At 40.8% G+C, this 16138-nt stretch overlaps 1 protein-coding gene across 1 annotated transcript in view; it reads left to right on the forward strand.

Moving 5' to 3' along the window:
- Positions 1-3280: 3280 nt before the first annotated feature.
- TM9SF3 (transmembrane 9 superfamily member 3) overlaps positions 3281-16138 on the forward strand; it is a 46141-nt gene continuing 33283 nt past the window's right edge. Inside the window, exons 1-2 of the mRNA XM_041460927.1 lie at positions 3281-3418; positions 11363-11558. Of these exons, the coding sequence (XP_041316861.1) occupies positions 3341-3418; positions 11363-11558 (274 nt within the window). The 5' untranslated portion in view covers positions 3281-3340. The remainder of the gene's footprint in view (positions 3419-11362; positions 11559-16138) is intronic.

A 16138-nucleotide genomic window follows, 5' to 3' on the forward strand; every position in this document is an offset into this window, starting at 1 on the left:
GTGGCAGTGCTGTGTTCTCTGTCTCTTACATGTAGTCACTATGCAGCAATATGAAGGCATTTCACTTCATACTCTGCAACAGTAGTGAGTCTCCAATTATCAGTGCATGCCCCTCACAAATACCAGCTGTATTTTAGCTGGCTGCAGTGGAAACGGACAACCTGGGGGCTGGACTCTGCTTGCTCTACCGTCCCTTTCTACCAGTGTGAATCTGCAGCAGCTATGTCCAGCCTTTTTTCTGCCTGGGGGCTTACAAACTTGAGACTTCCTGGTTTGGCTCTCTTCCAGACATTGAAATCTTCTGTGCATATCCCAACCCTTGGGGGACAGTTTAAGGCTCTGGTTGTCCATGAGTGACACAGATGGGAATCTGCAAGATAACATTCAGGGTAGGGATTAAACATCATTACCTACTTGGTTTTCAGGGATGAAAGAGGGAGGAATGCCTTGAGAAATAGACAGATACATCTGTACTAGCTGATCCCTCAGGTATGGGTAGGACAAGTAGAGCTTCTGTCCGATCATGTCAGCTCCTCTTCATCTGTAGGAGGGCAGGTGACAGAGTTGCAGTTCCTTACTCTTACAGAGTGGCAAGCCCAGTGTGTGAAGCTGCAGAAGTGACAGCAACCGTGACTTGACCAGCACTGAATGAAGGTGAATGAAGCCCCCGCTGCTTTCAGGGATATAGGCATATGCTAAATATCATCTATGCATAGATGCATAGGATTTGGGTGACTCCAAATGCAGTTCATAAACTCTCTCCTTTTAATGGCAGAGTGATGCAAGTGTTGTGCTGCATACACAGCACAACAGATACAGAGGTGTCCTTTCTGACTGGTTTTTTATTATTTTATTTTTTAAAGAAACCTCAGTGCTGTCTCCAGTAACTGCCACTATAGACTCTCAGTGAGTTCGCTCTTGTTCACTGTAGCCAGGGGAATGGTGAGGTGAGAGCTGCCTTCCTGTGCTCTTGCAATGAAACAAGGTTTCCAGCTCTATTAGCTCAAATTGGAAGGAGGGAAGGAGGTTTCGGTGCTGAAATGAGGAAAAAAGTAGCAAGGATAAGTGAAGAAATACTGGTGGGGCTCTGGGTGAGACCTCTCCCAAAAGGGGAGCTGAGCCATGCTATAAATGCGTTCTGTTCAGGCCCCTTCTGCACTCCTTAAGGGAGGGAAACTGAAGATGCAGCTGTAGTTTCAGGCATTCCTGTCTCACTGCTGCTGGATTAGTGAGGGATCTCAGAAACCAACAATCACTGCAAGACTCTCACCCTACTGAGGAAAAAAGGAACAGCACTAAGATGGCTTTACTGTTGGATGCAGGTAAACAATTGGATGCAGTCACATCTTTCAAGCCTCTTACAGGCTAACAGTGATGCACCTGCTTAGCTACCAATGTGTGTGTTCCACATAGGTTGGATTCATCTAATTGCTTTCAGCCTCTTACATTTCAATGCATGCAGCCCCTGCATTTGTATTTTGTGCTGGTGAGCATGTGTTGTGTGTTGCTTCCACCCAGGTTGATAAATGCACTGAAACTGGAGATCAGAGAAGAAAACAATGTGCATGCAGATTGCTGGTTACTTGAGAATATGCTTGGGAGAGAAAGTGGAAGGGGAAATACGAACAGTGTTTCTGATGCATATTAGAGTCCAAGGACTGAACAGATAATACAATTGCTTGTAAAAACTTAAGTGGCCTGGCCAATTGTAGGGGCATCAACCAATCCACCAAACTCAGGTGCCAGCTGGCAGGCTTGGGGAGAGTGTTTGTGCTTTGTACAGCATGCCTTGCAAACCCTGCTGCAGCAGATGGCTCTGGTTGGCCCTGGTGCTGACTGTGAGACTTAAGTACTGAATAAACTGAAGAGCTGAAGCCTCCTCTCTGTCTCCCAAGGGTAAGCTACTCTATTTTGGACTGAGATGCAATGACTAGAAAGAAACATATGGTGTTATCAAAACTGTCTAGGTTTTCTTTTTTTTTTAGTCTGTATGTGTGTGTGTAATGCAAGCATGGGTTTTGGCAAGTATCTCTACAGGGACCTCACTTGTACTGAAACAGTGCATGCACTATCTCCTGAATCTCTGGAAAAGGCTTCAGATAAATATATCTTGTGAAATACATTCAGGGAAGGTAGACTGAATGTGTGAAACCACAAGAGGAAAAGCATTTAGCAGAGGTATGATGGTAACGGAAATTGGTTTTCTGCATCATTTCTACAAAGCATGGATGACACGTATCATGTAATTTGTTGTCTGTCTGCTTATTTGTTGGTTCTCTTTATTTGAGAAGATGGTATAGCCCCCCCCTTTTTTTTTAAAGAATATATGATAACTTCTGAAATTTTTTACTGTGTTTAATTTTAAAGTTGTCTGATGAATTCAATGTTAAAGACCATGAGCTTTTTGCATTGAAGGCTTGGTTTGGTTTGGTTTTTGTGACTGCGGACTTGTAGTTTGAGGTAGGTCCAAGTTTGGAGGCAGGTTTGTGGGCTTCGTCCTAGCCAGCACTGACAGAACCCTTACCCTGAACAAAGTCCAGGTGTGGCTGTGCTGCCTCAGTGCCTGCCCCGGGCCCCTGCGGCTCCGTGTGCTGCTGCTGCTTGTCTGAGGGGTGTAGAGAACAGGCCCCTGTGAAATTCTGTGTATTTCAAAGAATCACAGAACTGAGGAGCTTGGAAAAGAGCTCTGAGAACGTTGAGTCCAACTTTGGCCTGGACATCACCCTATCAACTTGACCCTGTCCGGTCTTTCTTAAACACCTCCAGGGCCAGGTGACTCTACAATCTCCTTGGGCGCCCCTTCCAGTATTTGATCAGCCATTCCGTGAAGAAATTCCGCCTGGTGTCCAAGCCTGGGCCCCTTTCCTCTTGTCCTGTCACTGGTTCCCCGGGAGCAGAGCGACCCCCGCCTCGCCGGAGCCTCCTTTCAGGCAGTTGTAGAGAGCGATAAGGGTCCCCTCAGCCTCCTCCTCTCCAGGCTCAAAAACCGCAGCTCCCTCAGCTGCTGCTCCCAGACTTGTGCTCCGGAGGCTGCTTGTACGCAGCCCTGCGTCCCGCCCTTCCCAAAGGCCTTTCGATTACTTTATCGGCCAAAACGAAATATCGATTACAATTCCATCCCGTAAGAACGGCGCTGCCATGCGCTCCCGCTGCCCGCGCTGTGTCGCGGCCCCGCGGGGCGCGGCCGCTCTGTGCCCGCGCTCCCGCCCGGCTCCGCCCGCCCCGCGGGGCTCCCGTAGCGCTCCCGTAGCGCCCCCGCGGTTCCGGCGGCCGGGCGGGTGACGTGGGCGGGCGCGGGCCGGTGCCGCGGCGGGGCCTGCTGGGGACGCCGAGGCCCGAGATGGCGGCGCCCGGGCTGCTCCTGCTGCTCCTGCCGCTCCTGCCGCTGCGCGCCCGCGCCGACGAGCACGAGCACACGGTGAGGCGGCGCCCGGCTTCCCCGGGAGCGGCGCTCGGGCCGGGCCCCCGTGCCGCGGCTGCGGGGAGCGCGGCTCGGTGGGCGGGGGGGACGGGGAGCCACGGGCCGCGGCCTCCGGGGGAGCGGGCGGCTGCCGCCCCGCGGGGCTCCCTGCGCGCCCGCTCGGGCTGTTCCGGCCGCGCCGGCCGGAGTCGGGCCCCGCGATCCAGTTCGGCGTGAGGGGGACGCCGGGGCGCTCGGGGCAGGGCCGCCGGTTCTCTGATCCGGTTTGCACATCCTTGTGCGGCCGGGCGGGGTGTCCCACCTTTTCCTGGAGCAGATAAACGGCCCGGCAGGTAACGCGTGCTTTGTTTGGAGAGCGCTGTTTGCTCTGCCCTCCTCTCGGGAGGATGTTTGCTCTGGCTTCAGAGCACAAGTCCGAGCCGAGCGCGGCTGTGACAGCCCTGCGGGACAGGGGCTGGCAGCTCCCCGCGGGAAGAGGCTGGCATAGCGTGGAATGGGCTGCGGAGTGGAGCAGAACGGGGACACTGCCACGGAACCGCAAGAAAAATGGGTGTAGGAAATACTGCTGATCGGAGAGCTCACGCATTGGCGTGAGAATAGTTTTTCTGAAGTGCTCGCAATATTACCCAAAAAGAATCTCTGGGAAAAAAATGCCAGTGCTTCGTCAGTTTCTGATTTTACATCAGAGCGTAGTTTCCCGTGGCTTTCACTGCGCGAAAGTGGGTAAGTGTGTGATAAGCTGAGATGTGATTTTGAAACGAGACTTTCCTAGAAACCGTCTCTGTTTGCTGCAAGTGGAATGTATTAATACGTGGCTGTGATTAAACACTAGGTCTGTCTGACTGTCAGGACTTTCTTCCTCTTGAGCAGCCTGGCTGGTGAACACTTGCTGAGTTTCTTAACATAGTTTTCTCAAGGTGAGGCATGGTAAAGCTTACCAAGTGTTCTTAATAAAACAGATAAATAGTATTGATAGCTTTTAGGTAATTAAGCTTATTCCATTTATTTTTGATGACTTTAAATCTGATTAGGATTGTGTTCATTTTTTGAAAGGGAAAGCATTTTATTGGTTCTGCAGTTAATGACAGAAAAGTTAATCTAATATTCAGTACTTTCAAGGAACAGATATTCTTTGAACTAGATAAGGTGCCAGTTTTGTTGCTGAACCTGTGCTTTACAGTGAGGCTTCTGCTGAGGTGAGATGGTTTTCAGCATAGCGCTGTGTTTATTTTAAGGGTTGGTTAACTTGAGGGATTATTCATTATTAAATTAATATTGGTAATCTTCTAGGGAAAAAAAAAATAAACCTGTCACTGAATTTATTTGGGTTTGAGCTTTCCCTTCAAAAGTGGTTTCTGATGTTTGTAGCTATTTTGATGACTACCTAATGATTACCTAAACAATTACCCATGGAAATCACAAATTCCTTTTGAAGGCTTGTCATTTTTTTCATCTAAACTACTCAACTCTGAGGGATTATAAGTCTATTTTGGTTTAGTATTCGTGTTCACATAGTTTATTAACTGGATAGGTTATGTGATAGTTTAGGAATAGTTGGTGTAGAAAGACAGTTACCTTTTTTTGGAAGGCTGTCTCCTTGCTTGGGTATTTTGATATTTTAATCTTGTGTGAGAGCTTGGAGTGGAAGCATTAATAGCATGAATGAAGCATGACCAGGGTTTTGTAGTAGTGTACTGATGTTAAGATAACCTGAAGGAAATATTCCTTAAATACTGCATTTTAGTGAATTTCAGTTTTAAATGTAATTTCAGCTGGGAGATAAATTTTCTTATATTCAAAGTGCTTTGAATATAAGAAGGCTCTGCTCACTTTTGGAGAAGTGGAAGGGAAATTTAGGATTTGGTGATCTCATACTAAAGTTTCACTGACTTTAAGACTCAAAACCTGTTGGTAGGAATACACATCCTTATCCTTATCCTTCCATTTCCTTGATGTGCAGCTCCCTGGGGGAAGGTGTGCTGGTGCATCCTGACACAGCTGAACAGGGTGTTGTCACTGCTCAGCATGTTGGACATACAGAAGTGCTGCATTAGGCTTTTAATGCTGCTATAACATGGAATAGTATGCAGTGTGTGCTGTAATATTTATTACACCTGTCCTTTATTTTGTGGTTGTGGACTTCTAAGCAAACACTATAAGAGGTAATTGTGAGAGGACTCTGCATGGAGCTCTAGGTCTCAGCTATTGTTTCTGGAGATATTATGTATGGATAGTGTCATTGAATCAACAACTTACATCCTTTATCTTAAATTTCAATTGCACTTTAAAAATCACATCTGCCTTTCTTTGGAGGAAGAACAGTGTAAATACAATTATAAGATAAAGACATGGGTATTCAAAATGAATAGTAAGTGGAGAGAAATTTTTGCCACAGTATTTAAAATCTCCATTGTCTAAAGACAGTACAGCAGCATAACTTCAGACCATGACAGAACAGTTTATCAGGAACTAACTGAAAACTTGTCTGGTGATTCTTTAACTTATTTTCATGCTTCAGAGCATGTAATATACTTGCTCGTTGCCTGTATTATAAAAATTGCAGCATTTTTTGACAGTTGTCCTTTTATTTGTGGAAGCGATAGTATCAATGGGGCGCTGGTGGCCTTATCACAGTGTGTACTGATCCTGCAGAAACAGGACTGGGGGGCTCCTGCCTGGCCTTTGCTTTCACATCTTCTGTTGCTAGACTTGTTGGAATTGATGATGTAATAGACAAACCATAAAACATTCTGAAATATCCTGTGGTTTGTGTTACAGGAGAATGGTCTAGAGAGTAGGTAGCATTTTAATGTTGCTTCAGTTTAGTTGTCTGTGCTCTGTAAGAATAGAAATACATTAAAATCATTGAAAAGTAAACAAAACCCAGCCTATATTGTATAGCAAAATTCCTAATTTAAAATGGTTGAGAAAAGCAGTTTTGCTTGACTTATACACCGATCAAATATGTTAAAACCCTGAGCATGTAAGGCTTATTTAAAATTAGTGTGTAAAATTAGGAACTTTGTATAGTATCTGAAAATTGTCAGTTAGAGAAACACTGTGGAAAACATTTCAGTTCATGTAAAATACTTATTTGCATGTGAAGTTGTGCGCAGATGGGTGGCCTGATTCCTCTTTGAAGTTGTGTTTCCATTTTGAAGAGGTGAAATAAATGTCATGGAAGCAGGATGTGGTGTGCCTGAGCAATCTCGTGCATCTAGGAAGTGTAAAAGTAAAAGTACTGCATGTACAGAAGTTCAGCCTGTGCCACTGGTACAGTTCTAGACACATCTTGATGAGGCCTGAAATTCAGCGAGAAATAAAGAAATGTTACTGGAAATAGCCTGCTTTGTCCAAAGGCAAGCATGAGGCTGAAATACGCAGTTTAATAGGGTGGATTTAATACGGATGTGAGCTGCAAACATTGAGTATTATCACAGTGCTACATAGATGGAATATCTGTAAGATACCGAGGACTGCAAGCCTGGGATATTACTTGCCAGGTGAGTCTTGCTTGCTGCCTCCTGTATTTCTTGTCTTGCTTCTACATCTTTGCTTTGCCAGTAACAAATAATGTTGGTTCTTTTTTCCCCCTGAAAAATGTGCATTGTGGAGCATGTCATTCCAGACTTCACTGCGAGGACAGGAGTAAAATTGCATATTTTCTGAAAGAAACTGTCTTGATTGGAATTTATTTTGCTGAATCATCACATGAGATTTGGCAGTTGCAATCCTCTTTTTGTCTCCCATCATTTTTTTGCAAAGTGTTTTCCTGGTTTAAAGAAGAATATCAGCAACAGTCTCATATCTTTTTCTGCAACTTTTTGTAACTGACTTCATCTAGCCTTAATTGTTTTGTAGAATAGTCTATTTTTAGGGTTAGCGTGCTAATTTCTGCAGTTCAGCAAAGAGAACATAAAGCTGCTTTCCACACCATGAGTGCCCTGTTGGGTAACAGAAAAGAAAGATGCATGCACTGTACTGAAGGCAGTGCCAGTATTGCTATACTTGAATAGTTTCTAAACTGTATAGATGTATGGAAATTGTCTTTATCTAAAGCCTCAGAGTGGTGCACACCCCCAGTTTTTCACTAGTTGTATTACATAGAAGAGATGCACTCCTGGCCTTGTCAGACTACACAAGCACCTGCCAGTTTAGTGTTCTGCAGGGAACTAGAGTGGACCCATCAACACGGGCAGCAAGGAAGAACTGCAGATGGGTTGGATGTGATTTTAGCTTGCACAGCAGCCCAGTGCTCCGAACAGGCAGCGTGACCGTATTGTGCTGCTTTGGAACAGATGTCCTCAGCTGTGATGAGGGTTGTAGATAATATGTAGTTGCGTTTGAGGTGCAGGTTGGTCCTCCACCACCTGGTTGGCAATTACAGAAAAAAGTTTCTGAAGGTTTTTCTCCCTTAGCTTAGCAACTATATGGTAGGTAACTTGTGTCTATGCTGAGACTTTTCAGGCTGCATCTGTTAATATATAATTATATATTCCATATAGCCACAGAAATTACTGAGCTGATAATTAAGCTTAGTGCAGAAAAATATGTGAATCTTACAGACATTTTTTCATAAATTACAGTAAGTGAAACATAAATAAAATTGTGTTTTGTAGCCTTCTCTCACATGTGGAAGTACTGAACTATGTGAGTTGTGGCACTGTGACAAACTTGTTAAATGCTTGTGTCTGTGAATATAATTGGGATCTCTGAGCTACATGCAGTATATTATCCCTTCATATGAACCAAAACCAGAAGAGTTTGCTGAGATATACCAGAGTACAGATTACAGCATCTTACTTGTTGACCTTCTTGGCCCTGTCATTTACTATGTTCATCTTGGCTTACTTTATGTTCTCTCATAGTGTGACCTTTTTGCTGAAAGATGTGTTATATGTAAGCCTTCTCAAAACTTAGCAGCCCTCATAAAGAGGTGACAGTATAGTCTCCTACAAAATACTCTAGTGCTTTGTCTTGCCTAAATTAAGTTTTCCTTTGTGTTGGCATTGTTATTTATTATTGACTTTTTGATATTATGAAGGCCCTAATGAAACAGAACAGAAAAGAAACCAGACAGAAAAACCAACCTCAAACCACCACACTTGAACTCTTTAATAGCACTGTGTTCTTGCCACCAAGTTACCCTACCACTAGGCTAAGAATGCAAGGATAACATCTGTCTTGTCAGAGAAGTGTATTTAAATGTGAAAGCTCATCCTTATAATTGACAATGAGCAAAGCCCAACAAATGGAGAGACAAGAAAATGTCCTTCCGTTTCTGCTAGGCACCACCCTAAAATTTAAGGTGAAGGTGCTTAAGTTGTTTTGCTTACTACAATGCTCTTAATTAGTGGAGGTCAGCAGGAGTACCTGGTGAAAGGAGACAGCTGTGCCTAAGGACTGTGTGAGTGAGGTGTAGCATGGGCTGGCTGAGGTGTTGTGTTTGTTTATGTAGCAGTCCTGAAAAGATTTATCTCTTGCTGTTCTGGGGTGGTTGTGAGAAAGGAGGAAGTAATAAATGCAGACTGAATTTTTTGCATCTGTTTGATGTGGCCCCTTTTCTCTCCAGAGTAGGTTGATGGCATCTTGGAGTCATTGTGGGAAAAACTTGTAGTAGGCCCTGAAGAAGGACTAAGCCCCATGCAGATAAGAGACAAGCAAAGACCAGATTTGTTATTGCAGATGTTGTAATTACTATTTAGTTACATTGGTAGATCAGAAAACATAGCAAGATTTTGCATATTATGTTCTTAATCTGGTTTCTGCCTTGTCTGTCACGAGTTCCAAAAATGTGGAGGTCTGAGCTCAGTATGAAGCATGTCAGAAACGAACAGCTGAGAAAAGCAGCGGTCGCTGCTTTCTTTATTAAGGCAGTCAAAGATGAACTGACAGACCTAAGGATGTTGTCATATTCTATTACTGAGGGTTAAACAGAGACGTAGGTCAGCTCACATGTAAGCTGTTTGGTACGAGTAGTGCTAAAGTGGGCTCTTGACAAGTATAGACCATTTTGAGAAAGGGCTGGAAGTATGTTCTGCAGCTGTTAGAGGAAGAAACAGAAGACATGATAGAAATAACAGGCTAGGAAGAGATATGGACCAGCTTGTCCCGTGCTCTCTTGGCAAGAGCTAGAGGTGGATTCGAAGTGCAGACTCCACTGTCTGCTTCTGCAGCTGAGGGGATTGGAACTGGGGTTTTGCTTTCTTTTTGTTATCTTTACCAACTTTCTTTGGACAACTGTGCTGCACTCATATAGCCTTTCTGGTTGCTGGCAGAGAGGAGGAATGTACTTTCTCTTGTTTTCTCTTGTTGTTTACTTTTTATCTGATGCTTCTTTGACATTCTTTGCCTGTCAGAAATGCTCTGAAGTGTGTGCTCTGCAAAGGGGCTGGTTTGTGAAACCAATAAGTGTTTGGTCTCTGCTGCAGTTCAGAATGAAATTAGTAAGATATTTAAGTTTCTTGTTGGAAATCACTCACGTAAGAGGCCAGAATGACCTTTGTACATCTTTGAAAACAAAAAAGTTGAGCCTTTAGTTGAGATGTTGTGTTAGTTTAAAGGGACTAAATTATTTTCCGAAGCATGTTTGTTTAAATCCTTGAGTTTAACTTTTAAACACTTCCTCTGAATTTTTTTTTTCATTTCATTTCTGCACTGACGTCTTGGTGTGACTGTGGTTGTTCAGAATAAATGGAGTTGAAGAACCTTTGTTCATTTGTTAAAAAGGGAGATACAGAACTGTGTTTAGTATTTCAGCTGTGCACTATAGAATAGTTATGTCTAATTAACATTTTGCTTTCTTTTCTTCTCCAAGGTGTTCTGTGTCTGTGTTTTGGTCTTAAAGTAGTACTTTATACTTCTGTACCTAAAAAAATTCAGGACCTGTATAGTGATTTGCTTTTATGTGTATATAAGTAGGGTTTTTTCCAGCCTTAGAAGTTATATTGCTGTCCCTGTCCCTCTTAGTCTGTTGAAATTAAAGGTGAAGTGTTGCGTGAGAGACTTTGTGTAGTAATCAGCAAATCTGATACCTCATCCAGATGCATACAGATATAATGCAAATTATTATTTCACATTATTTAATTTTCCTGAATTTGTCCAGTATTTGAATACTGATAGATTAATGACTTTTAAGTACTTTTTTTTGTTGTTCAGAAGTAATAAGGGCTTGAAAAAAATTATTGGCTCCTAGGCAAGGAATATTTTTTCCTGGCTAACAGTAGCTGTGGAAAGTGAAGAGGGAATGTTCCCAGAGAGAATTTTGTGGCAGCCACCAGACTTCTTGCTGTTCTGTTTTTTCACTGTGGGAATGTTGGAAATGCATCAAAATACGGTTCTTCTGTCTGACTTTGGCTCTTGGCTACTGTAGGTACGCAACAGTTTAATTTTAGTGCTTCCTGTGAGGCATTGTGCTCTTCTGGGAATTTTGAATGCAGTTTATACCTTTTCTAAAAAGAAAGGGAGCTGCATTTTAGGAAAACACAAAATATCTGTCAGTGTGTGTAGATTTCCTGACTACTTTGCTAAGATCTTGTTTAACAAGACATTTATATGGTGTTCCCTTTATTTCAGCTGAGATAAGCAGAGTTTTGCTTTTAACTGATCTGTGTTGTTACAAAATTAGTAAAAGCTTATTTATTTTAAATACTTCTGCTTGCTGCATCTTCTGCATCTTTCTTAAATCCCCCTCATATGATACTTCACTGATAGGCTGTAAGAAACTGTACGATCAACTTGGCTTTTTTTTTCTATGAAAGCAGGCTGAAATTTTATACTAGAGTCCCTGTCATGCAAAAGACAGAAATGCTCAGCTGTCTTTAAATGTGGCTGTTGCCTGAGATTGAGCAATCCTGCCCTGCTAGTTAATATGAATAAGAGCTTCTTGAACATTTTTATTCTGCTGGGCTTCTCATCTAACTCAATAACTTTGTCTTTCAGTACCAAGATAAAGAGGAAGTTGTTCTATGGATGAATACTGTAGGACCCTACCACAATCGCCAGGAAACATACAAATACTTCTCTCTCCCTTTCTGTGTGGGATCAAAAAAAAGCATCAGCCATTACCATGAAACCCTAGGGGAAGCACTTCAAGGAGTTGAATTGGAGTTTAGTGGTCTTGACATCAAATTTAAAGGTAAGTGATTCAAAGTGCATTTAGTCACTTAAAAAAATACACATACTCTTCAAACTTGATATTTTAATAAGAAGAATTAAAATTTTCTTGCTGCTAGCAGCTGAGTGTATTTTGTGTCGTTGATTGGTACTACCACTGGCTTTTGAGTTTACAGTGAAGTTTCCATCTATGTGCCCTTGGAGGAGAATGCTTGCAGCAGATATTGTTTCTGAAGTAACTTGTATCATTTTACAAAGTAAAACCACGTTTTCTGTGTATGCTTGTTTGATTATTTACTGGAATTAATATTCTGGAATCGCCAGTTCTGAAGATGTAATTTTTTTCCTGTGATGATGAATACTTGCAGACTCACTGCAATTGCAAAGGAGTAGCAAGGGCTCAACTTGGTCTCCAAGTTCCACCTCAATACAGAGTTGATGGTTGTATCCATCTGATTACTGTCTAGTTTAAAATAACTGTCAAATACCTTTATAGTACTGTCTCTAACTCATCTTATGCCAGTCAGGCTGGACAGGATGAAGCTGTTGGTTTGTTTTTTTCCTGTTGTTCCTTGTCCTCACCATCTTGCCATACTGTTCCAGAGAAGACATTTAACTTTTTTTGCAAATATATTTCTTGGTATCAAGGCCTGAGTTTTCTATTGCATAATTTCTCTGTGTGTGTCCTTTCAGATATCTGTAGCTAGTAGTTGCAGAACTGCAAATAATAACAGATTCTTTTGGCCTCTTGAATTTTAACATTTATTAATTTAATTCAGTTTGTATTTCTGTGTATCTCTTTTTCCAGAACACTGCACTTCATTGCATCACTAGTGCTTAACTGGATGGAGAAGTTAAGCATAGTATCTCTTGTCTGAGCATTTACAGTCAGGTGGGATTTAGTTTCTGTAAGCTGTAAAAGTTTATCCAAAACTGGACATCTGGAAAATAAAGTACCTAACGATTTTTTTTTTCTTTTTGCTAGCAGCAGGATAAGTTGAATAAAAGATTTTTACAAAGTTGGTTAATACCTTAAATTGTTCATAATTTTTAAATCTGCATAGATTTGCATTGCCACCCTAAAGTAGTTTGGAGTTAATCTTTTAAGAAAGAAAGAGTATCTGTACAAACACTGGGAAACAGTCCTACTACTGGTTTGTGACAATTGTAGCATGCTGAAAATTTTACTCAATGTGGGAGAAGTAATTTTCTTGTGAAACCTCATAGAATGTCCTCAGAAACACAAAATGGAAAGGACAGTAAAGGCTACTGCTAGCAATTCAACATATTGGTGAAGATTAATAAAGTTCCTGTTATCAGAATATGGTAAATGTTTGTTTGTACAGCCAGTTTGAGGTGTAATTTTTACTGCCTTTAAGTACCCCTACTTTACAAAGAGATTCTTTTATTCCTGTGACAAGAGCATTCTCAAGGTGCAGCACCAAATTGAAAAGACTAGAAGGTTTGTGAGTTGATGTTTACTGCTATGATGTGGCCAATGCACAGAATTTTTAAAATTTTAATTCTTGTTATTAACACCTTGGAGTTAAGGAGATTGATAATCCATGTTGAACCTGCGGAGAATTGAACTCCCAACCACAGTGGCTGCAGGTCAGGTGTTTTCAGTAAGGCAGGTGCTACATGCCAGCTGGTTGATTACTAGATATGTGTAGATGCTGGGTGAAGCTGTATATGTGCACTTCTAGTTTTTTCTCTTGCAGTCTGCGTCCTCTGGCTAAAAGATGAAGACAATAATCTCTTTGCTGTTAACTGTTTTCCAGCAGCTTCTTCATCAGGAGCTGTTTTATTATTTCTAGCAGTGGTCCATGAAATGGAATCTGAATGGGAGTCAACTCTGTGTTACTATCCTTAATCTGCTGTTAAAAGTATTGAAGTACTAATTTTTCTGCATTTCAAAGTAATAAGAATAAATTAATTGTAATAGTAATTATTTAGTATTAAATTAGTCTTTAATATGAAATTATGTAAAATTCCTGTAATTCAAATCCCCTTGATACACAGGTTTTAAAAATAAAGAAATAGAGCGGAGGATTGCAATACTTAAATTCATTTTTTAGAGGCTTAAAAGTTGTCATAAACCCAGTACAGTTTGTATCCAATTAATGTATTGTAAAATTTAGATTTCATAGACCAGTCCCTAAAGTTTAGCATTTGTATAAAGAATTCCTTTCCAGTTAGATTGTTGAAATGTGATGGTGGCTCAGTTTTTTGGTGACATTTTAGGGGTAGACCTTGTTCTGTGCAGAAGTGGTGTTTTGTTGGGGGTTTTTTTTGTAATTAGATGATATCAGTGAAATAGAAATAATATTTTTGTAATGGATAAATCTTATTTCAGTGTGATTGATACTGGCTTCAACTATGCATCAGTGTTCCAGAAGTTGCTGCAATTAAATTGAAACAGGGCTGTTGGTATTTTTGTGGTGGTTTGGTTTTTTGGTTGGTTTTTGTGTTCCTTTTTCTTTTTGTTAACAGATAGATGCTTGGTTGGTACCAATAGATTCATGTATTCTTAAGTAAAAGATACAGCTTGAAGGAGTGTTGAGTATTTAAAATCTGCAGCTGAAATAATTAAGATAATAAGTAATAAACTTGCACAGATTTTCTTCATGAATATGTGAATCATATCTAAGTTCTGAGTTAACAGGCATCTGTGCTTTTCTTTATGTGCATTTGGCATTATGGCAAGATTAACAGTTGCAGGCATTTCTTTCTCTTTAAAGTATTGTATGAGTTTAGAAAATTAGATATGTAAGAATTTACAAAATTAGGTTTGAATGTCATACTTTTAGGTTTTTATCCTCTAAAATGAGTAAAAGGGAAATAGAATGGTTCTAATAAATTAGGTTCTGCAATAAAAAATAATTCCCTTCTCAACATTGTTTGACTGGACAGCAGTAGCAGGTAAGCGTGAAGCTGCATGTTGTTCTTCATATTCAAAGAACTGTTTAGGCTTCAGCTGTTATTAGCTGACGTACTAAACTGTGTAAGTAAAACTGGCAGTTGAATCAGTAGGCATTGCCTGTATTTTTTGACCTAGAATTGAAAAAAATATGATTCTGCAGAAATGTGCCCTTCTGAGAGTGGAGGTTTCCACTTGAACTCTCACAGTGGTGACTGGTGAGGCAAATCTACAGTGTATTCAAGTCTCCACTAAGTAGTGTTTCTTGTGGTATTAAGTGTGGCATATGAAAGGATACATGCAACCATGCAAGATAGTTGTATTTTCCTTTTGTTACAATATGAACAATGTTGTTCTTACATCACAGGTCTCAAATCTGTATAAATACCTGTGTGAAGGAAGAAATGAATTATTGACATACACTCATATTGTAATATAACTTCTACGTTTTTGGTTGGTTTAATTATCTTGTCAAGCTAAATCTAAGATAATAATGCTTTTTAATTAATATGTCAAGTTCTTTTCTCAAGTATTTGAGTGACATAATCTGTTACACCTGAGACCTAGTAAATCATTAAATGTATTGAACATTGGTATCATAGTGACTTCAGTTTGAGAATTTATTTTTTATATTACCATACAGTGCCATTAGAGAAGATTAAATTAAAGAGGGGAAGGATGATTTAACAAAATTGCATTTTGTGCTTCTTCAGAAGTGTTACTAAATTACCATATTTCTAATGTTCTTCACCCCAATTTTCTACTGCAACACCTCTAGAAGGATGACATTTAGTGTTGTTAGATATGATGAGGTTTTCTTATGGTTCGTGTGTTTGAATAAAACCCCATTGATCTGACTGTTCATAGGAAACTTGAAATCTGGCAAGCACACTTGCTTTTCTAATGAGTCATGCTTTTAAAAAATTTCTTAAATGTGCTACTGACATTCCTGAAGCTTTGTTACATTGCAGATATTGCTTCTTTGACATCCCTGGTACAGAGGCACCACAAAACCTGCCTTTAACTTCACTCTCCTCTTGGATACACATCCAGCCATAACTTTGATAAGAATTCTCTAACATAGACAAAACCTTAGGTCTGGTAAAGCTGTAATGAAACAGACATCAGGTTCCCCAGGCACCAAATGCTGTTCTAAGATACTTTCATTTAATCATTTAACAGTGGATTTAAGCTTGACCACCTAATTCTGTCCTGTAACTAAATGACAGCTTCAGCTGTCAGTGGCTGGAGAAAGGAGCACTTGTCATCCTTCACTTGTTTCAAAGGGAGGTGAGAGGAGCTGTACTGTGCAGTATGGCTGACATCATGTTCCATATGCAATGTCATGCCTGTGTTTTGCAAGAATTGACTGAGATTGTTTCTCATGATACCGCTGGGGTTTTGTATGTGTGCCCTGGAGTAACTTGTAACACAGTTAATCCAGATGTGATTATACTATCTCTGTGATGTCTTCTGGTATTCTGAATGCTGGAAATAAGATCTGTAAAAATGACTGAAGGCAGGTTTTTTTTGTGGCACTATCTGCAGCCTTGTGTCATTGCAGTTGTTTCACTTCAAATGATATTTGATTATACATGATTTTAAAAGTCTTTTTGTTTTTAAACCTCTCTGTTTATATCCTAAAGCATTATATGCAGAATAGCTCATTTCAGTTGGTAAAA

Source organism: Pyrgilauda ruficollis, unplaced genomic scaffold (genome assembly GCF_017590135.1).
Source record: "Pyrgilauda ruficollis isolate IOZ18807 unplaced genomic scaffold, ASM1759013v1 scaffold15, whole genome shotgun sequence".
NCBI lineage: Eukaryota > Metazoa > Chordata > Aves > Passeriformes > Passeridae > Pyrgilauda > Pyrgilauda ruficollis.